General features: G+C 35.8%; 1 protein-coding gene across 1 annotated transcript; it reads left to right on the plus strand.

The window, feature by feature from the left end:
- Positions 1-2,996: 2,996 nt before the first annotated feature.
- Positions 2,997-22,528, plus strand: LOC137407001 (multiple inositol polyphosphate phosphatase 1-like). Its single transcript, XM_068093601.1, has 6 exons — positions 2,997-3,001; positions 5,079-5,748; positions 9,078-9,207; positions 13,485-13,615; positions 18,847-18,950; positions 21,809-22,528. Exons 1-6 carry the CDS (start codon positions 2,997-2,999, stop codon positions 22,212-22,214), a joined length of 1,446 nt encoding a protein of 481 aa, XP_067949702.1. The 3' UTR covers positions 22,215-22,528.
- The last annotated feature ends 441 nt before the right edge of the window (positions 22,529-22,969 follow it).

Raw genomic sequence — 22,969 nt, forward strand, 5'->3', positions numbered from 1 at the left:
CTGACCAAACTTCTAGTATTGCCATCAGTTGGTTTTTACACATCATTAGCTCTCACAATTCTACTCAGTGACTAATATTTTCAAGGGATTATAAGCGTACAAAATTGAAGCAATAACTGATTGCTCAAATCATACCTGCAAATTTTGCAAGACGTTCTTTTTTATACCATATGTCGAACTTCTTCATTGACTCTAGTAACTGCTGCAGTGTTTTATTCATTTCTGGTGTGCATTATGTCAAAACAGCTGTATAACATTGTACAGAAACCATTGAAGTGTAAAGCTTTAGAATGGAAATGTTGTATTGCCTCTACTGTATGCCCTGATGAACACAATTTTATTTACACTTCGATAAGTCTTTATCTTTGTCTTTACCCCTAGTCTCTTACCCTGTTGATATTTTCTACATTTCTAAGGGATTAAAACTGAGCAATTCATTTTCAGTTTGATTATACAGTAGAAGCTCCTGCAACGTAAACAATCTGTTCCAGAAATGTTTGCGTTATAGGGATTTTACATTATGCTACCATTAAAGTAATTGTTAATTGCCCAATCAGTTTCAAGATCTCAAACCTACCACTATTATAGTCCTCGAAAAAGAAAAAAAGACGACTGAACTTTTAAATATAATGACTGAATGCTAACTGTAGTATTGTTGGTTTGTATCGACAACTTTTTTCTCATCATTGTCGCTCAGTTTATGGTCCATGATTGCGGTAGTTTTACAATGAGTTAAAGACAACGCACACCTTCAATGTCACTTTACCTCGACAGTCTTTTATTTGAGACATCAAGGTCTATTTGGCAGAAGGAAAATAATAAAAATGTTTTATATGTCTAAAATAAAGTAAAACAAATATATAACTTTACTATAATATGAGCAGTGTCTATGATAAAAGATAGCTTTCAATGATATTCCGACTCAGGACGTTCAGATCGGTAGACTTTCACTCTAACAGAATAATTGTGCAGCTTTTGATTACCGGTATCTGCTTAATCGACACATCTGATGATTTTTCACTGTGAAATAGGCTGCTAGGGTACTAGTATATATAATTAGCTGGATGCTCGGCGTTGCACGAGTAATAAAACAGTTTTTGTACAGAAAACTTACTTTGGATCAACATTTACCATTATACCTTTTAAATCAAGGTGTTTGTTCATCTTTGTGCACTGGGCTATTTCTGTTTACCGTGTTTATTTCTGTGTAATTCATACCATACCGGCTGCGGTGCCTACTACAGATCTATACTGATCGCAATAGTCTTGTTGGCTATATGAGTTTAAAGGTTGACTTGCAACAAAATTAACAGTACAGTTGTTTGGTATCAAAAGATTCACCATCTCTTTCTCTGCTGCGTTGTAGGTGCAAAATATGTGGAAATGTGATTACATTTAAGCATTACTTTAAGCATTTTATCACTTATGGGGGTGTGCGTTTTTCTTCTGGTATGGCTTTACACATGAAGCTAGCTGCAGTGTTTGACATGAAGCCATGAAAGATTGGCATGCTTTCCAAGTATGTGCCAAATTTATTCCTTGGTATAGCAAGATGGACAAGGTAGTGGATTGGATGAATAGATGTCCGCAGAATTGGAGGTTGTGAGTTCAAATCCAGTTAGTATAGGATTTCCCATTCTTAAAACTTTATTGCTATAGCTGGACAGATGGACAAACATAAAGTATGTATGTATACTTATGGATCTTATGTATCTATATAAGATCTATAAGACATATAAGATCTGTAAAGATATATATATAGATATACCTTTATATATATATATATATATATATATTAAAGGTTTTTGCACAGAAAATTGATTTTTATTTAGTGTATAACAACAGTTACCATTCTTACTTTCAAACTTAATATAATGAAAAAAGTTTTTTGTAAAAAAAGAGAAAAAATAAAACAACTGTAAAGGTTTTCAAACTTTTTCATACAACTGCAACTTTCAAACGTTATGTCATGAGCAAAATGTTTTGTGCAGGCCAAATAAATTAAGAAAGGGTTCAAATTTGACATAATTAGCAAGTAATAGCTAAATTAAGTCGATTTTGCTAGGATTACAATAAAAGATGATTTGGTAATAATACAATTAATACAAACTAAGAAAACAAAGGAAACATCCTGAGTATGTTGAATTAATAAACCAATTTGTGCATAGAGGCGTGTGTGTATAAAAAAGGTTACTGTTATAGCAGAAGCTATCCATTACAATGTTGAATGTGATGATACTGGTACTTCTCAATACTGGTACAAATGTAAAGATGAGATGCCAGACTGTCTTTGTCTGACCGAACAGAGAAAGAATGTACATGGAGACTATGCCTACTCGAGATCACATAATTGTCCGCGTGAAAAGCCTCTACTGCATTTAGCAGTTGAACGTTATGGCAAACCGGAAATAGAAGTTCGCGAAAACACAAAAAAATATTGAGTTTCATAGAGTTAATTCTATGAGAGAATTTCAATAATACAGTATATAGTAAAAGCAATGAATCGTACGAGCCTTTGTAAACTTGTGGTTAGACAAATGGATTCCCAACCTTCGGTTGCGTTTTGCGTCAGCTCAAATCCAGCAGAATTCAAGCTATTAATTCCAAAAATGTAATAGCTTTAGCCGGACATACCGAAGGACAGACATACAGATGACAAACTTTGACATTTATTTATATAGATTGAGATAACCCTATATGCTTTTATTTCATAAGCGCTGCAAAGTAGAAAGCATTATTTAGAAGGTTAACCATGAGACACCCCTTATTCAAATCGAATTTGAGAACTTGCGCCGACTTCACACTTAATATTATATGGAATGTCTTTCGGCGTACAAATCAAAAACTTGACATAAATTCTATATATTATATGAATTGATGTTATATGAATTTATGTTATAAGATGCATATGTTATAGGGGTATCTACTGTATAGTTGTTGGCATTTTGCCACAGTTTTGAAAAAAAGCTTGCCTTTTTTACCACTGCTCGAAGGCCATGCGGTAAGTTGCGCTTAAGGCCTTCTAACTGAGTTATATTTGCACCGTTTTAGAGACTTACTGTAAACCTAGCATCTACCGGTATATCCGGCACTTAATTAGTTGTAATCATCAGTGTGAGGAATTACCTATTTCATTGGAGTGACAGAAATGGTTTCTATAGTGGTGTGTTTTGTGCGAAACAGACATCTGCTGATTGCAAGTGTTCTGTTTGATCCTTTATTTAGCTAACAATCGCTAGATCTTGGCAGTTTCTCAAATCAAAACAGACCTGCATTATAACAATAAAAACTTTCAGGGTTGAACTAACTGTTAGATACCCTGTAAAACAAACTCCCAGTTCAGTGTCTTATGCTTGAACATCTACATCTGTATAACTTTAAACTCTCTGTTACTTGTGAATTCCTAATTTTCAGGCTTCATTTTCATGTTGAAAGGTGTTTCCTTATTGATCAAAGCATCCCATTCAGCATTGACTACACTTTTAATAGATTTTGCAAGTCCAAGTCAGGTAATGACTTGTACACATATGTTTTAGCAACAGTTCACTTGGCTACCGTAATTATACAGCTTGGATATGTTCTCTATCTTATTACATATTTGTTTACTTCTACGCATAAAAGTTTTTTTTTACAAGCAAATTGTCAATTGTAAACATAACTGCAGTGTGCTAAACATCTAAAATTACAAATGTCATTGCATGATGACAAAAGTTGTTTATATAATGAGGTAGTAAGACTCTTCCCTATCTAGAGCCTGGTTCCCATATATAATGCAAGACCCCGGTGGTAATCTTGTGCAGCAAAGCACTTGCAGCGCTCAATTCGGCGACTAATGTTCACATAAAGCTGCACCGCTGGTGTTCGCATAAAAATGGCCGCTAGCCATGCCGTCTCGAAAGTGCTGACTTTTACATGTACAATGCATTTTAGGAAGGCTTTGCCTGTGGCTCTTCGTTAAAGTTGAACAACGCTGAACTCTTGCATTGACTGCCGACAACTCCCCGCACTACTCGACGTGTAGGTTCACATTTCACTGCTGATAGCCCCGTGGTGCTGTCGCCAGTGCTTGCGACGTGTATGGGAACCAGGCTTTAGGAAGTGAAAATTACTGGCAGTCTTGCACAAGTCACAATAAAGCAAAAATGAAAGCCCTATAGCTTCAACACAGATTTAAATGCGGTATCCTTTTAGTAGGTTGGTTACAAACTTTTATTTACTCAGCTCACTTCCTACATTTTTTCTTAACGAATGTACCAATCTGCTTACGTGGCTGTATTAAATGGTATGTTGGTTAACAGATTTGCAAGTTCTATTCACATTCTTACTTAATCTCTCTCAAGTGATCCTTATCGATTACGATGAATCACCTGTTTAACATAATAGTTTCCAAAATGAAGCAAACATTGCTTACGTCAACTAGTTGAGTCTAATTGGATTAACAACACTCTAGCTAATTGTTTTTAAAGTGGCTCCTGATGGTGAAAATTCTTTTGGAGTATGATGCTTAGAAAAGTGATTGTTACTAAATGATTAACCAATCACATGGTTAAAATTTTTCAATTTATCCAAAAATCATCAGTGAGTGATACCGGTGTAATTGATATGTTGAACAATTGTTCTTTATTTTTTATTCCCTTTTCTATGCAATGATCTGCAGATGTGTTCTCGAATTAAAACTATTTTTTTATCCTAGGGAGGTTGACCTAGTTATATTCAGTTTTACCAAACTACTTGGTTGTTTTATAGATTAAAGCATTTTTAACTGGAAACTAGAGCAAACATTTTGTGTGTTTTTAATTTTTCATTATGATTAAATTATATTCATTAGATTTCTGGCTGTCATTGCGAGTTCTACGATTAATGTAGATGTCTTAATAGTAAGAACAAATCTTTAAAACCCACAGAATTCACCACCAAGTAGAATGCTTTTCAAGATCCTAGGGATGGTGGAGCATGAGACACAATTATTGAACCATAGCTGGAAGTTATCGGAATAATAGATTAGCTTACCAAACATAGGACCACTGTATCTTGTTCAAATATGATTTTTTGCAATGATGTCTTATTGTATATCCTAGGTTGATGCGGAGCGGCATAATGTCCCCAGCCATCAAAGTTGTTTCACTGTTGGTGTTAATTATGGGGTTAGAGGCCACCAGTGACGAGCAGTTATTCTCACACAGCATGTTATACTCGTCTAAAACAAGATATGAACAATCGCGTATGCTGTTCCAGAAATTTTCCAGCTATGTCCGTCTTCCTGGTCATGAAATTATTAGAAATATCGATTCGATCAAATCACATCCAGCTGGCTGTGAACCCGACCAGCTGAGCTTAATTTTGCGACATGGCTCCAGATACCCTTCCAGAAGTTGGATGAAACAGTTTCCAAAAATGATCGATAGGCTTGCGAATCTAGATATGAAGGCGGAGTTCAGTGGTTTAAAAACCTGGTTAAATCCATTTGATGGAGAGCCTAGCAGACTCTCAAGGAGTGGAATGGACGAAAATGCTGGAATTGCGAGGCGATACTTCAATAGGTTTTCAAAGGTGTTCAAGACCGCTTTGCTCTCTCAAAACCTGGAGGTGATTGTGAGCTCTCGACAGCGAACTGGGGATAGCGCTAAGGCGTTCCTCACAAGCTTGTCCCAATTATTACATCTAGATCAAGATAATTTTGCTTCTATGTTGGCGGCGAGGGATGATCTTACTTGTTTCTATAAGAATTGTCCAGCTCATTCCAATCAGGTGAGTTACTTTAGACAAATTCCAAAGGACTCTCTACCACAATTAGTAGTTGTTGGTGTGCCTCCCTTTATTAGTTACAGCATCACTTTGACCTCTAACTCAAGTCTTACTCTAATGTTGACGTCACTATTTAATTACATTTTATTATAAAACTAGCTAAATGCCCGGCATTAAAAAAGGTTTCCTACACAGAAAATCAACATTTATTTACCATCCATTTTTTATATGAAGATGTTTATCTATTGCAGTGCTATAAGGTTAATTACGTTTAAGCTATATCTAAATCTCAAAGTTTGTTTTTCCACGATTCTGTATTTCGGTATGTCCAGGTATAGCTATTAAAATCTTGGAATGCAAAGCCCGCATCTTGTTGGATTTGAACTCATGAAGATTTCACCCGCATGTTTGTAAGCCAATTGTCTAAGCTCTGATCTATACAGTCCTTTGTATTCTATTGCTGTTATCATATACCATATACCCTTTGCTCGATTGCACACGGTAAATGAGGTAGTAATTGAAACTCTATCAACTCATGAAACAAGGTGCTTTTTTGTCCTCGCCTTACGAGGATGAAAATCTTTTTCAATTTTTTTCCACCATATTTTATCAACAAAACATTCTCCAGACATTAGAATTTGTTGGTTGGTGTGCTGATTACGTCGAAATAATGAAGAAGCCGATATGCTATTCGCCGAAGTTTCTCTCACAATGCCTTATAGAGATATATTTGATACTCGCTCTCTCTCTCAGCCCAGCGTTATTATGTCACAATTGAAGTTTGGTTTAGTAAAATACATACTAAAGCTTAGCTTCAAGTAGGTGTTTAGTAAGCTAAATTCGTTTAAGTGAAATTCAACGATTATGTTACACGTCTGTCTTGACAGTAGGAACATCATGGTATGTACATTTTAGTGCAGACCATAACCGCTAAATAAACTAAAGTTACTGCATGTAACTATAGTTACAAGGTTGACATATTATTTTGTTACTAATTTGTAATATGTACAGTACGTACATAAAATTTTAATGATTTTTATCAGGGGGTGTTTGCATTAGGAAATTACTATGGGTTTCGATACCACCCTATATGACATTTGGCCTGATGATGCCAACATTGAAACGAATTGAGATCATATGGTGGGGGTCAATTGTAGAATAATAGAATACAAGCTCTGGCACCTGCAACACCTCATGTTCCAGGGAGCAAGAGTTTCTCCATGTCATCTGCGTAGCTCATGTTATGTACCATTTTCGTGGTTGGTGTTCCCCCACTTCTGCTAATAACGGGATTAATCCTTTTAGCTAGAGCTTGCACCACCTGCCACGAGATAGATATGTAAATGTTGGGACTGAGTTATGACAGGTGTGACTATTGTTATGACAGATTGCTAGTATTATAGATCACTAGCTGATCAATTCCTGCTTCTGTATAAGCTTTATGTAAAATGTAACCTTCATGTTTGCATTTGCTGTATTACAATTATAACAGTAGAAGATAACTCCTTAAGCATTGATAACCAAAGTTATTCTGAAATGGCAACGGACGATGTTGCCCATTGCAAAAAAAACCCATTGCAATCTCCATTCAAACAACGATTTTCAAGCAGTTTCAAATTACTAGCTCCTAAGGGAGTTGTCATCTCGTTTGACTTTGTTTTTACTGATGAGGAAAGTCAACATACAAATTTATGTCAGGTCTGCTTGAACCAGGCCACTAATAAGAATACTATCAAGCACTTGAAGTATTTTCAACTCTGTATAGGCCTACTCTGTATATACTACATTACATTGTCAGTAATTTCATTTCAAATAGAAGTGTGTCACAAATTATGACATAGAACAATACTAAACCAAAAAAGGGCGACAGTCCATGAAATCAAATAGATTTGTTTGAAATATAGTGTTTAAAATACCTTTCTCTGCTAAGTGAACGAATATTATCAGGTGGAAGATTGTTAAAGCAACTAGCGATGATGTTTCAAAAATAATTTTTAAAGGTTGTATACATGTAAGTTGTTCATATCACATAAGTTGAAATGATTTGAAAACCTGTAACTGCTTTGTAAAAAATGAGGAAACAAACCATGAAACCTTTAATCAAAGTAAAATAAACGTCTAGCATAGGTAAAGTAAGATGAGACAAAGTTCTGAAAATATCATTCGTTGGAAAAGATACGCTGGAATTTGATGTCAATTTGCAATTAGTCGAAATGTTCTATTTTGAGACAAAATAAATCGTTAGTGACATATCTTGGAGCTAGGTTATAATAAATGTGTATACTATAAATAGTATGGCAAAAGATACACTGATAATAAAATACAATGATAGATTTTGAGTTACTGTATGACCTGCAAAACTAGAGTACAGTCTTATGTATAATGAGTATAATGATAAGATAAACTCATGTCAACTTTTCAAACAAAAATCAAATTATCACTTTTTCAGCCGCCACTCAGCACATATATATTTTATTTCTGCTCTCAATGAATGCTTTTGCTTAAGGTTTTAGTTGATTTTCAATCGATCATAAGTTATGCAGGCGTGGGGAATGATTTGAAAAGCAGTTGACTGTTGTTTCAACAAAGTCACTGGCACTGGCTTCGTTATAAATCAAGCCTGCATCTGATGGCATTGGTGTACATGAAAGATATTTCTAGATGCAACAGGCTGAAAGACCTTTCAAATTTTTGGTCGTTTGTTTCATATCTTGGCCTGTTCGCTTTCTATGGGTAGTTTTCATGGGTAGTTTTTTCTCACTAATCAGTAAATGACTAGTATTTTGTTTGCGTTCTTTTCGTAATTTGGAGTTATCGTATATCACATACAGGTTATGACAACTTTTGTTCTAGCAATGCATGTATTGTGTTTTTTGTATGAAATACAGTTTTAGAAGTACACGTGAGAAGTACATGTAACTACATGTACATCTTGTTCTCTTTGCAGTAAGGGATTCTGAGTGTTTAAAAATGCGGTGTTTGTTGAATACCACCACCTAAAACAACATTGAATCGTTTGTAATATGACTTAAACTGGGTCCTGAGAATTTCAAACAAACAGGCTCATTCTTATATACTGTACACACACATTCAATACTAGCCACGCTGCCAGACTTAACATGAAATAAAGAAGATCTAGTTTGCTCGCTGCTCTTTAAAGTACAAGCATGACGGCAGGCTATTGTCATATTTGTGGAGTTGTATGCAAAGGATGAGCTTCTAATTACCCAACTTTCTGTTTATTAACAAAAACATATTTTATAAGAAAAACATTTTGTGTTGCTCAGCATACCTGAAAGTTGTGATTTTTATTTCCAGTATATCTACTGCAGGTTGAGCTGGAAAAGCGTACCAACTTTTCTGAATATAATTTGTTCCTGGAAGGTTCAGAGATACGGCAGGTAGTTCAAAGGGTCAGCAAAAGACTGAGCCTTACAGGAAATGCTGACCTCCTGACCCTTGGTGAGTACGACAGTATTTATATTCTTTTCTCAACCGTTTTCTAATTGCCATTCTCGCCAGCAGTTGCTGTATTGTGTAGAGGTGGAGCGAGACATCTCGAGCATCGACTACTATCGATCTCGTCTTGACCTAACTATTGCCAAACTTGAGACAGTAAATAGAACTATAGCGCCTGCGCACGGCTGTTAAAACATGGCGTCTTGCGATAACAAAAACTCCATGTATTGTAATAGATTGGGGGCAACTGCCTTTAAAGTTATACCAGGTCCGTTACTACCTGTTGTTATTGATTATGTTGGCCACCGAGTCTAATCATGTAGTCCGGACAATTGCCCTGTTAATATATTGTAGTCTGGTTCTATGTTGTTGAAACATATGCCAGGTCGTATCCAATTACCCTCCGGATCCGGTTTAATAAATAAGACTGTTGCGGGTAAAATGTCTATATTTTATTGTATCGCGTCCAAACACCAACTGCCCTTCATAAAATTCGGACCTATTTTATATACAACCAATTGCGGGTAAAACTTGCCCGGACACGGAGAAACAAACTAAAGGCCGTGTCGACCATGGTCCGTGTTCCGAGTAACAATGACATTATCGTTAGTTCAATATAAAAATATATACAGTAGTTAATATAGTTTCATGAGTACAATTTAGATATAATTCACATACTACAGTTAATACACAAACAAAACTTAACATAAATGAAACAATAAGAATGAAAGTGTTATCGTGTGTTTTTTTAGTTGTAGTACTAGGCTATCGGTTTCATTACACATTTCATTACAATATAAAGTAAGACCTATTCAATAGATGTTAAAAATATACATGTGCAAAGCAATATATTTGTAATAATTATTACCAATCAAGCTCAAAATCCTTAGAAATATACCTTCGCTATTTTAGAGCAGTTTGTGTTACTTTTGTTTACAAAAAATACATGCGTATTGCTATTAAGACGTTGTATTTAAATTGTTTACACCAGGAGAAAATTCAATTTAAAAAAAGGTTTATCAATTTCATATATCAAGTGCGCTAGCCCTTCTGTAATGAAATCATCACCAAATGCTCATTATTTTGCTGTTTCGTGTCTCGAGTCTCGAATTTTTACAAGACAGTATCTCGAGTCGCGTCTCGAACTTAAAAAACCTGTCTCATTCCACCTCTAGTATCTCATCTCTTTGGTATTATTCTTATTCCTTCTTGTTCTTCTTCGTTATCGTTTGTTTTTTTTGCTTGCGACTATCTCACTCTTCATTTTGATTTATCATGCTTTTCACAGTTTACATCTTTTAGCTCTATTCCTGTTTTCTTTGGCCCTGAAGCTGTTTCTTGTATTATAGAATAGGCCTACGAGTACCCTTTCAGGCTGGTGAGCCGTGAGAGATTGTCATGTGTGCCAGCTATCTCCACAATTATTCCGCAGTGCTGTTAGGTGGTCAAATAGTACAGTTGGTAGTGGGCTTGATTCCTAATCCAAGTATCCAGGTTCGATTCTTGTACGATGCAATTCTTTTCCAACATTTTCAGTGTGGCTTCAGATGAACAAAGGGACACTGTTTCTATTATAGTGAAAATTTCTCTCACGCCTTTTTCATAGCTACCTTCTAGGCTGGCACTCGAGTAAATCCTCGGGCATTCATACCGCTGATGCTCCAGTTGAATGCTAGCATTTTTGCTTATATTCGGGTGCTTTTGATAATTGCTTTGTGGGACAATTATGTTTTTAAATGAAACTCGATAATAAATGTAATTCGAAAAAAATAATTTTGACATAGAATAGAAATTCATAAAACAATATTCGCTGTATGACTCTGTTATATGAGAGGCTTGTGTTCTTTGCTGCTTTGCGAATAGAGAAAAACAATGAATATTGAATGCAGTTTTAAATTGAATAATATGTAGGCCTATAGGATTATATTTGATATGAAAGGCCATGTATGTACTATAAAAAGCTTTTATTCATTAATACAATAACAATTTAATAATATTGCATATTGTTACATATTGATGCATGCAGTTATTTAATCCGCTGTGATAATGATAAAAACTACTTTAATTTTTACCTGATTATGAGTATTTACTACAATAAGAACTCTGTCTGTCCAAAGCCATATTTGAAGGTTGGGAAAAAGATTGCATCATACTGGATTCAAACTAGCTACTTTCAGCTTGGTAGCGCAACACTCAGTCGCCTGCTGCAATCGTCCGCCTTCCAGCGTTTCGCAATACCGTAATCGTATGTATCGTTATTACCTTTGATGATCTCTCACGGCTCACTGGACTCTCAGGGTAATGATTTTAATAAGAGAAGAAAGGTAGCCCGCAGCACCTTGTAAAGCTTTACTACGGAAGGAGAATTCTATATTTATTTTGGATCAAGAGAAAGTTGTAAGGTTTTATCTATTGTGACTCAGTCGGCAGCTTTGGCTACTTATTTCAGGAAACTTGGCAGCTGTTTCTATTGTTTCATCATAAATTTTGTTAAACAGAGTTATGTAGGTCAACATGGCAGAGTCAATTAGATTTGAGAATTGCAACAAACAAATCGTTTATGTTGTACAAAAACCCATCTTAATCTGTGAATAGTGAACAGCATATTAACAAGGTCACACTGTAACCAAATTCAGAATTGAAAATGTTTTAAAAATAAAATTCTTAAAAATGAGCATATAAAACGTTGCAAGCTTCAGAATAGAAAATAATTTGTATAAATGTATCAGAAAAGATCTATAGTTTGCTTTGCGAAACAGTCGTTACAAAGACTACAGTAGAACTAGCTCTCTACACCTTTTATCGTCTGAAGTCTGCCTCAGCCTTTGATTCGTTTTGCTTTTACCCCTCGTAAAGCTCCCTCTATCACTGTAATGAGTAGCCCTGCATCAGTTGGTTTGTTACAAGAAACAATCCTCACAGATGTTACAGAACCATTGCTTGTATGTTTACACTGTATGGTGATGAGTGTCATGAAATATATATACGCCCTTGTAACATCACCTCTAGCATTACTGTAAGAAGTCGTGGTGCTGCACCTACTAACAGATAGTTGACCAAATGTTTAAAGGTTGACTTGCAATAAAACTCACATTACAGTTATTTGGTATCAAAAGATTAACCATGTCTTACTCTGTTGTGTTGTAGGTGCCAAATATGTGGAAATGTGATTACAAGCTTTCAAAAACGAAAAGCCGCCGTAGAATGAAATCTCTTTATTTCGATGACGTAGCCATGAAATTTGGTTATTGTCTTGTCACGTGATATTCTCACGTGAATTGAAAAGCCAATAAAAAGCTCAATATAAAACTTATCGTAGCACTAGTTTATGAGAGACACTTCGGGTTTTACCGAAGACTCCGTATCAAGTATAGATGCTCGCTACTTTACTGTTTTGTTTCGGCATTATCTAATTGTCAAGTCGTAATCTGATCATGTGACCCAATACTTCGCAAATAATTTTTTCAGCACTTTTCGATGAACCCAGGTGACCAACAGGCTCGTCACGATTATCAGACAATGATATGTACTCCTTCGAGCTAAGGTTAAAAAGTTTAACAAATTTTTACGGTAAGTTATAAGAGATCACTGCTAAAAGTCACAACATTACGATGATGATAAAACAGACGCGTAAGAACAATAGACATGGTTTCATTGAATGCGTGAAGTATATTTGTGAAAATATTTCGATGAATAAGGTTGCATGAAAGTGTAAACAGAAACCATCTACCGCAACTACGTCACATTTGAGCCGTTTTGCAAAGAGAATCCAAACTACGGCGGTCTCGTGTGGCTGCAATTAATTGTTCATTTTTGAGCTTTTAAGAGCTTGTAATCACATTTTCACATATTTGGCACCTACAACACAACAGAGTAAGACATGGTGAATCTTTTGATACCAAATAACTGTAATGTGAATTTAATTGCAAGTCAACCTTTAATTAAAAATTAACACAACCCGCTATTAAATTTTAAGGGAATCGTGACAGATTTATCCATGTGAATACTCTTCTAATTCTCTGATATCTCAATAAAATGTCAGTATTTTGCTAGCTTTTCTTGCTCTTTGGGATTACAACCCGCAGAGCAATGGTGTGCGCCATGTTTTCCCATGCATGGGACCATTCACTCACTTCCACTCATTCCAGCTGAGCACTCCATATAAAGCGTCAGTTTAAATGGTTAATCAGTCAAACTTCTAGACATCAAGTTTGACTGAGAGTTGAAAAATACAGACGGTTTCTCCACGATTTACAATGGCAGTTATATCGCTGTTTTAGATGACATCTCCGCTATGTGGATGGCTTGCAGGATGGAGACTGCTTTGTGTGCTGACAACTGTACCTCTCCCTGGTGTAAGATATTCACCACCGATGATTCAGCCGTCTTGGAGTACGCCAGTGACCTGCAGGTACTCAGTTGTTTTGCACCCTCCTCTTTTTGTCACGTGGATTAGAACAAACTGCCGGTGAACAAGCTGTTCACCGAATGTTTGGCAAATACTTTTTTTGACAAATTTGGCGAATATGTCTCAAATAACTGCATTGCTAGTTGATTATCTTTACTGGTTACGAATTAGAAATACGTGTATAGAGTCACCTTCACTATGTTTCCATGATGCGCAGGGCTTCGTAGTTGCGCCCTCTCCGAATCATGGAAATGGCGTCTTCGCACTGAAATCACTGTGCGCTGATCGGTGTGAAGCCAGTGCAAATTCGCAGCATGGAAACAGCAATTGCGCAGTGGCTGCGGATAGCTCTCATGCCGTGGAGACGGATTCTTCAAGGGCCATGAACTAGTACAAATGTTATCCCGCTAATCTTGTTTTTCTATACTTCCGATCTTCATTCACCTAAATTTAATTATGGTCTGTACCCACGAGGATGATGAGGTGATTACTTTCCTAGACTTTGTTATCAATGCCAACACTTTTCGAAAAATAGGTGGCAAGTCCTAAATTAACGTTTAAATAATATATTACTTAAAAATACTTACTAAAACTATATTACTTGGTAAAAATTGTGTTAAGGTTTGTAAAACCTTGTGAATGTGTATTGTAAATAAAAGTATAATGATGACAGAAGCATAAACAGACCGTTTCTGACATTTGGTATCCATGATCGATTCAATTTCTCCGTCAGGCGATTCAATTTATACAATTTCTCTTCTCTGGCTAATTTGCTGAAAACCGCTGCGCAGCATGGAAACATACAATCCCCCCACTTCGGAGGGGGTTGCATCGCAGTACTGCGCACCATGGAAACATAGTGTATCTCTTTCATTCAGTCATTTGGAAAAGTGCAAGAAACTTTTATGCCATAGTAGCACCGTGGCAGTCCAGTACGCTGGAAGGGATTGGCAGGTGTGCCGATGAAGCGCACAGAATGAATATGTGCACAAATATTCTCATACCTCGGAAGGCGAACTATTAATGCAGTTGGTGGGGTGCCAGGTTACCAAACTGAATGTCCCGAGTTCGAATGCTGTATGATGAGATCTTTTTTTGCAACATGTAACTGTGTCTTTGGACAAATATATATACATGTCTCTTGTTAGTGTAAAGATTATACTAGTTTATTAAAGCCGTATGAATGTTTCTCTACTCCAATATCCTGATGATCAATTGGTTCAACTGTTTGATGAACGGATAAAACTATTCTCCAATATTATGATAAACTGTAAAGCTGTGTTTTTTCATAATCATCCTACAAAATTCCTAGCAGCCCGGGCTGTTGCTATCACATAGTTATATATACGTATATATGGAACTTTAAGAAAAAGACTTGCGGTGGTTGAAGCTGCATAGCATGATGTTCACAGGTCGATCTTTGATGACTGTCATGAGAATGAATAATTTATCGAGGTTTCTGAAAGATAGCCTGAACACAAGCAAACTTGTCATGCATGATTATTAGTACACACACTTGTTATGGACTTATGATGAAGAGGAGAGGAGGATAGTTTGTTCAAAATGCTCGGAAAGTTCATGACTCGTTCATCAAACCATCAAAAACAGTTATTTTAATAATTCGAAGTACCTTTTTATTGACTGGGTCATAACGATAATGAGAATATTTCATCATAACAGTTTGCAAAATAAATGTTTAAACCGTTTCTTATTTTTATTTCTGTTTACAAACAGTATAAAGTGCTTTAGTGTGACAAAATACGGTGAGTCGTATTTTGTCACACCAATATATTGCATGTTATTTAGTTCCAATATATGCAAATACATATATTCAAGAGCTAGTGACATAATAAACTATACTAATAGTACGGCAACAAAAATTAACAATTTTGAAACAAAAGTATTTGCATCATGTGCTCGGGCAGTTGTGTTTTAATTGTTGCTTTTGTTTGGACTCATTATGTTATCTGTCTGTTCAATACCTTCCGTATAGTGTCTTGGGACCTCAACTCTTCTGCACTGGTGAACTAGTTGATATTAGTTTCTGCACAACTCTTTTAGCAAAGCGAAACCTTTTTGTTGCCACTTAGAATACATTTTTTGCACAAACAAAGGAAAACCACAGGTAATTTTGCACATGCGTACTAATCAGAAGTGTTAGCCCCAAAATAGCAGTACAGGCTCTATTGTAGATGCTAAACCGTTTATCACATATGTCGAAGTGTCAAAACCGCTTTACACAAAGAAGTACTACTAGCCTAAAAGTTTTGAATGAAAAACCGTAAGCTTTGGTGCAAGAAACTGAACTTTGATACGTACAGCAACAATGAAAGAATAAATTACTAATGTAATCGAGTCGTTGTTAGCACTATTTTGGGAACAATTTTTTACTGATCACATTCGGGTTCGTAAAGATCAAATACTGTCAAAGTGGTACTCAATTAAAGGTGGAGTTCAATTAACTCATTCGCACCCGACTAATTTCTAGGCGATTAGCCCCAGATACCGCTAATATTTCGTAAAGTCGCTGTAATTAAAATTACTACTACAGGAGACAGACTTGAGATAATTTACTCAATCAAAATTCACGAGAATCAGCCAAGGCTCCTCTTTCAAATTATATTACATTTATGTAGACTGCTCATATCCCTTTTATGTAAATCCATGCCTCAAAGAAGGTAGTTTCCGGAAATTTTCAATTTAAAACAAATTGCCATTTGCTAAAACAACGTCGGATTTGCACCATAAAAATTGCAAAATTCAAAAAGTTTGACTGAAATTACTTATTTATTACATACAATACATACAGTCAAACATGGATAACTCGTCCACGGATAGCTCGAACACATGGTTAATTCGAACATTTCCTTTGGTCCGTTCCCACGTAATGATAAATTGCTATAGATAACTCGAACTCAACACTGTTAATTCAAACTGTTTTTTTGCCCAACAGCTACCGAAACGGTTGTTTTCGCTTTAGAAAATCACTTTATTCAAAGCCATAGAGGTAAACTTCATCTTTTCGTAATTCATAAGCGTCGTTATTACCACCATCGGCAAAATATTTTTGTCAACGACTTTTCTAAAAGTTTGGTGAAATTTGATTTATACTGCGATACGATGAATAGTACGGGCTAGCCGGGTCACGCGCAAGAATTTTCGCCACGCACATACAAAACAAAAATCGCATGTTGTTTTGTATGTGCGTGGCGAAAATCTTTGAGTGCGTGACTCGGCTAGCCCGTGATGAATAGTTTTCCGACGTTGATTCCGTGTTGAATCAACGTCGGAATGTTGAATGTTTAAAACATCTTAAAAAATGTTGTAATTAAACGTATACGTTGTCTGAGCTACAAAAAACTATTCATCGTTTGACCTAAACACAGAATACGTGTGTACATTCAATAAGGATCTATTAAAAAAGCGTGAGTGATTTAGAATGTACCGTAAAACCTCGTAAAACTTCTAATTGAACTGCCTCGGAGTGTTGCTCTTAACGAATCCCAGGTAAAGTAAGGTAATCTGCATAAACTTCAAGAAAAAACGGCAAAATTGATCGTGGGTAAAACCCCAAAAGAAAAAAATGTCTTTTCTTTTGAGCATTTCAACAACGATCAAGTTTTGCCAATGTCAATTTGAAAAACGTCCTGGCAATAACATCACCTCAAACAACAAACCAATCTCAAGTGATAGAAAAATCTCTATACTTTTTCATGAAAACGTTTTAAACTTTACATTAGAAGCATTTAATTTGAAACAAGCCATTTGTGCTTTTGATTTATATTATAGTTTGTATATGTACATGTATCTACTAATAAATAAGTAAATATATGGACTTGTGACAGTGCTCTGATAACTTGAATGCTCTGATAATTCGTACACTTTTGCTCGGTCCCTTGAAGTTCGAGTTATCCATGTTTGACTGTAGTTATAAATATTATTTATACATATGCAGTTAGTCATGAACATGAAAATCGTGAAACTCTATATTCCTATATTCCTCAAATCTATATTCCTATATAAATCCAAGAAACATCATCATGTTTCAAATAATAAAAATATGTTCAATAAATCTGTTCTTGACTTTTCAGACATCATAGACAGCTCGAAGAATCAATATGAAACTGTCGAAACTGAAAGATAAGGCTAGTCTGATTACGGCTAGCAGCCAGAAGAGTGCATTTTTATTCGATCATGACGATTCAAATTGGCAGAATTAGAAGTTAATAAAAATTTTGAAACATTAACAATAATGTTTTAAGATGTTTTATGCAGTCTTCCAATGTCTTACCACTTCTCAATCTGCATATTTACTTCTGGAGTTGAATTTTGTTTATCGCAAATGATAAAATTTCAAGTCGGCATGATGATTTCCGGTTTTGGTAGATTTTGAGATGAGTACTAATTTGGTTTTAACTTTTGCCAGAGACGTCATAGAGGTATATTTTAAAGTTTGTCTGATTGGCCAGAAATTTTTCTTTCCAACTAACCAAAAATATTCTTTTACAATTTAACAAAACGATGCAAGGAGTTGGTAAATTTCAGGGGCGAGTTAACTGGCTTTGGGTGCCTAGCAACGTTATAAATACGCGAGTTAACTCGCGCCTGGGTGCGAATGAGTTAAAGGATTGCATTCAATTAAAAAGTGGCGTTCAATTAAAGGGTGGCGTTTAAATAAAGTGTGATACTCTATTTCTCAACCCTTCTCCTGTATTGGCTGTCAAATAGAGGTGGCGTTCAAATAGAAATGGCATTCAGATAGAGGTTTTACAGTATATTACAGATTATTTAGCCCTACACTTTGTTTATTTGGGTATGAAATGACTTAATTATTCAACACACTGCTGTTCTCATATAGTCTGTGTTTTATTTTGTTTCAAAGGTCAAAACTTTTTAAACAGTTGTACGTACAATTATGTACCATTCTCCATTTTTACTAGTTTTGCCACAAAAATATTTAAAATCTTGTAATTTATAGTTTTGAATACTAAAACACTCAATAAAAATAAATAGGCTTTGAGGCTGCAATGCTATGGCATCTTGTTAAGAAATAAGTTGTTGCTGTTATAGTGATGCCATTTGCCACTTAGTGTTTAAATAAAGGTCATATCTATTGTTAAGTTTCACATGAGTCATAGTGAACCCACTAGAAACCCACTTGGATTTGTAAGGAACCGATATCTCAGGGTTTGTACCCGAGTTTTACAAATTCTCATATATTGGTAATTTTTTAGGGCTACTGGCAGGAGTCATATGGTTACCCCATCAATTACGAGCAAAGCTGCCCTCTTTTAGCTGATATCGTGAATAATTCACTTGCTATGGATCAAGACTCGAGGTAGATTGTTATTTGTCTTGTCATACATGGCATTTTAATCTGAACATTTTTTCTAGGCAATTCAGAAAATTAGTGGCTGTTTATTTTATTGCCGTAATAGATACCGTACTTTTCGGACTATAAACCGCACCCCTATATAAGCCGTATCTGCTTTATTTTCCAAAAAACTATAATAAAACAATACATAGGCCGCACCTTTGTATAGGCCGCAGAACTCAGGACGGTGCTTTTTAAAACAGCAGCAACTTTCCGGTTTAAAAGAGAAGTGCCTAACGGCACTGTTTCGTATTAACCGACGCCTTTTAACAGTGTCTAACGGAACAGTACTGTGAGGCATTGTTTCGTATTTTCTTTCACCGCTAGAAGCGCACTAACCGGAAAATCTGGTTAATACGCCCTAGCGATAAAAAAAAAGCCACAGAATAGCCGCACCCTTATATTAGCCGCATGGCTCAAAACATCAGAAAAAAGTAGCGGCTAATAGTCCGAAAAGTATGGTATATGGTTTTCAAGAGCGCTATGTGTACTTATCTGTAGCATTTGTTGATTATTTACCACAGTTTTTCGAGCAAATTCTTGTAAGAATATTTTAACCAGTCTATGAACAGTCGGGTGCGGCTATTCTGTGCCTTTTTCTTTTATCGCTAGGGCACATTAACAGAAATCTCCGGTTAGTGCCCCTCTAGCGGTGAAAGAAAATACGAAACAATGCCTCACAGTACTGTTCCGTTAGACACTGTTAAAAGGCGTCGGTTAATACGAAACAGTGCCGTTAGGCACTTCTGTTTTAAACCGGAAAGTTGCTGCTGTGTTAAAAAGCACCGCCCTGAGTTCTGCGGCCTATACAAAGGTGCGGCCTATGTAATGTTTTATTATAGTTTTTTGGAAAATAAAGCAGATGCGGCTTATATAAGGGTGTGGTTTATGGTCCGAAAAGTACAGTACATGTACATGTACATGTAAAGCAAGAGAGGAGTAAGTAATATCACGAGATATATTACCTTTGGGATGAGCGAACAGAAGTGTGTTTGACAATGCAGTAGACGTAGTTTACAGGTGGAGGTTGTAACAGAACTACCTGGCACAGCTTGCTGTAATATAGACGTAAGTCATGTTTAAATTATATTTGTGCTTTTCATCATTTCAATGTATTATATTTTTATAGTCTAGTTGAAATCTTCACCAGTATCATCACTTTTTTTTATAAAACTCACCCTTTGATAAACCTTGACCGCCGTGTGTTGGAAATTGAACGTAGCAGGAGATATTAGCTCAAGTTTGACATCAGATTTGCTTCTGACAATATATAACTCAGACTTGATGACGAGGTTAGCTTTTTTGCTACTGAAGATAATTCTATGGCTGTATATTGGATTACTCTATTGCGAATGTTTATGTAGATTACCTATACAGAGCCACTACACCGTGTGATGTCATGGCACAAAAAGTTCTTTTACTTTTATTAACCTGTCTTAAGAAATGCGCACGCCAGTGATATTTATTGTGAAACTGCAACTATCAATCACTTTAATATCATATATTGCTGAAGTTATTCCAAATATGCTCAACATTGTATGTCACCTGTCAATATTGTATGACATGTGTCTACAGTGCATGCCAAGTGTCAACATTGTTTGCCATATGACAATGTTGGATGTCACGTGTCAATATTGTATGACATGTGTCTACAGTGCATACCAAGTGTCAACATTGTTTGCCATATGTCAATGTTGGATGTCACATGTCAATTTTGTATGACATGTGTTTACATTGCATGCCAAGTGGCAACATTGTATGCGTTGTGTCAAAATTGCCGTGATAGTAGTGCTGCATGATAACACGATATAATTCAATATGACGATATATTTCAGTGGATGGTTTTATGTTTGGTCAGTTTTCAAGTCCATACGGATATCGAAGCCGATATTTTATTGAAATATCAGCGTATTCCATTTTGCAAAAATGGAGTTGTCTATTCTCTTTATTGTAACGAGATGACAACTCCTGTTTTTAACTGATAGCTACCTACATGTACATGTATATCATCTGTCGTTCATGTTAAAGCCCAACACTATATATTGAAAAAAGACAACTCCAGTGTTCGATATTTTTTGATATTCGATATATTTTGAGACCAAATAATTGAATGTACATGCAAAGATATCGTGCAGCACTACGTGATAGCCAGCTTTAGTGATTTTGGGCATAACACAGAGTCGCTATGTAAATTTCAACTCAGATAATGATTATCAGCCCGAAGTATCTGTTGTATCCCTGTAGCTTAATGGATTAGCTTATCGCCCTATGGATCAAGAGTTCTGAGATCAAATCCCCTCTGATACAGACTTTTAATTGCTAGATTTTATTCGCTATAACTGGACACGTGGTTTAACAAAAAGACAAACTCTGAGGTATATATATCGGAGTTATATATATATATATATATCATATTGAAACTTTGAAATGATCTCTCTAAAAATGTTTAATTTTGCCTGATAAGCAATTATCAGTCATACATTGTACGATGTTTGGACCTTCTAAATGTTCCGTTAGGCCATATGCACATGCAATAGTATTCATATGACTGCAGCTTGGGTTACAAATCTTATACTTTGATGCATAAAACTTCCAGAACTTCACTGTGCTGAGGGTTTGGTTGTCTAATTATCTGTTTCCAATTATTTTTAGGTTGTTTTTGTCTCGCTAGTGATCTGATGGTTTTCTAGTTGTTTATAAGAGTTGTTATTGTGGTTACACATGCATATAAATATCTGATATGATACCCCATGAATGTACTAGTATTTTCATGATTTATTATATCTAATCTTTGGCCAATCGTTTGTCTTTATACTTGTTAGCTCCGCCTCCTTATCTCTGTACTTCGGTCATTCTGAGACACTCAATCCTCTCCTCGCCATTCTCGGACTTTTTAAAGACGAGTCGCCTCTCCTCGCATCAAACTACGAGCTACACAGAGAAAACAGGAAGTTCCGCCAGAGCTTCATGGGAAGTTTTGCTAGTAATCTCGGTTTTGTGAGATACAAGTGCGAGAAAGGAAATCAGTCATCGAATAGCGATTGGCCAAGTCAGCTAGACACATCTATGATACAGCTGATCTTCAACGAACACATTATTCCATTTCCTTTCACTAAGAAAGCCGCAATCAGTTTTGATGAATTCTTGAGAGATTACCATCGATACATTTACCATTGCAACTTTGATCAGTTATGTGGGCTCTCAAAAATAGGTCACGAGGAATTATAGTCAATTATTGCAGAGGTCGTTTTGTTGGTGTAAATAGTTTGGATTTTGTTGGAGTTTTTTACCTCCTCCTAAAAATACTTTCAAGATGGCACCTCATAGTTTACCATATTTTTCTAGGATGTTCTCGACGTCTACAATTTTGAAATTTTGGACTTCCTTGTCAGCATATTCTCCAAGTTTTCAACTCTGTCGATGATCTGTTATGACTCAAAAAAATTCACCTTATTTTTCTGTTGTTTCTCAATCTAATGATATTTATTTAGTTTACACAACTGAATCTCTGAATCATAATAAACATTAGTCATATCTGAATCCACTAATTCCAGCTCTTGCATAACATTTTGATAGTTGAAAGACTGTTTTGAAGATGTTGTAATTTGTTAGTTGCACCCATTCGCTCTTATTAAAGATCTGCGATGTTAGCTTTGGGACTTCCAAAATGCTGTAATCCTTGGTTTTCGCTAAACTCTGTTCATTTATGTGAAACTCTGCCAGGTGTCAAACTGTTCATACAGAAACAATCTTTATAGTGTAGATGAGCGAAACCTAGTTTAATTGTATAATATTTTCATACCAGAATCAAAATCAAAATATTCTCATATCAAAATATTAATTGCTTGATACAAATTCACGTTTGCCTATGAAAACAATGTTTCAAGGTACCAAACATGAAAGCCTTCTCCTTGAAGCCGGAGCAGACAGTGGCTACCCGGTAATTTTCTGTCATAACTAGCATTTTGAGAGCGGACAACTCA

The sequence above is a fragment of the Watersipora subatra genome, chromosome 10 (genome assembly GCF_963576615.1).
Source record: "Watersipora subatra chromosome 10, tzWatSuba1.1, whole genome shotgun sequence".
Taxonomy (NCBI): Eukaryota; Metazoa; Bryozoa; class Gymnolaemata; order Cheilostomatida; family Watersiporidae; genus Watersipora; species Watersipora subatra.

What these genes read in the sequence shown, in the direction of transcription:
- LOC137407001 (XM_068093601.1), top strand. An exon ending in AGTACGCCAGTGACCTGCAG is followed by an intron (nt 13,616 to 18,846) that starts GTACTCAGTTGT and finishes GTAATTTTTTAG; the next exon opens with GGCTACTGGCAGGAGTCATA. An exon ending in GCTATGGATCAAGACTCGAG is followed by an intron (nt 18,951 to 21,808) that starts GTAGATTGTTAT and finishes TATACTTGTTAG; the next exon opens with CTCCGCCTCCTTATCTCTGT.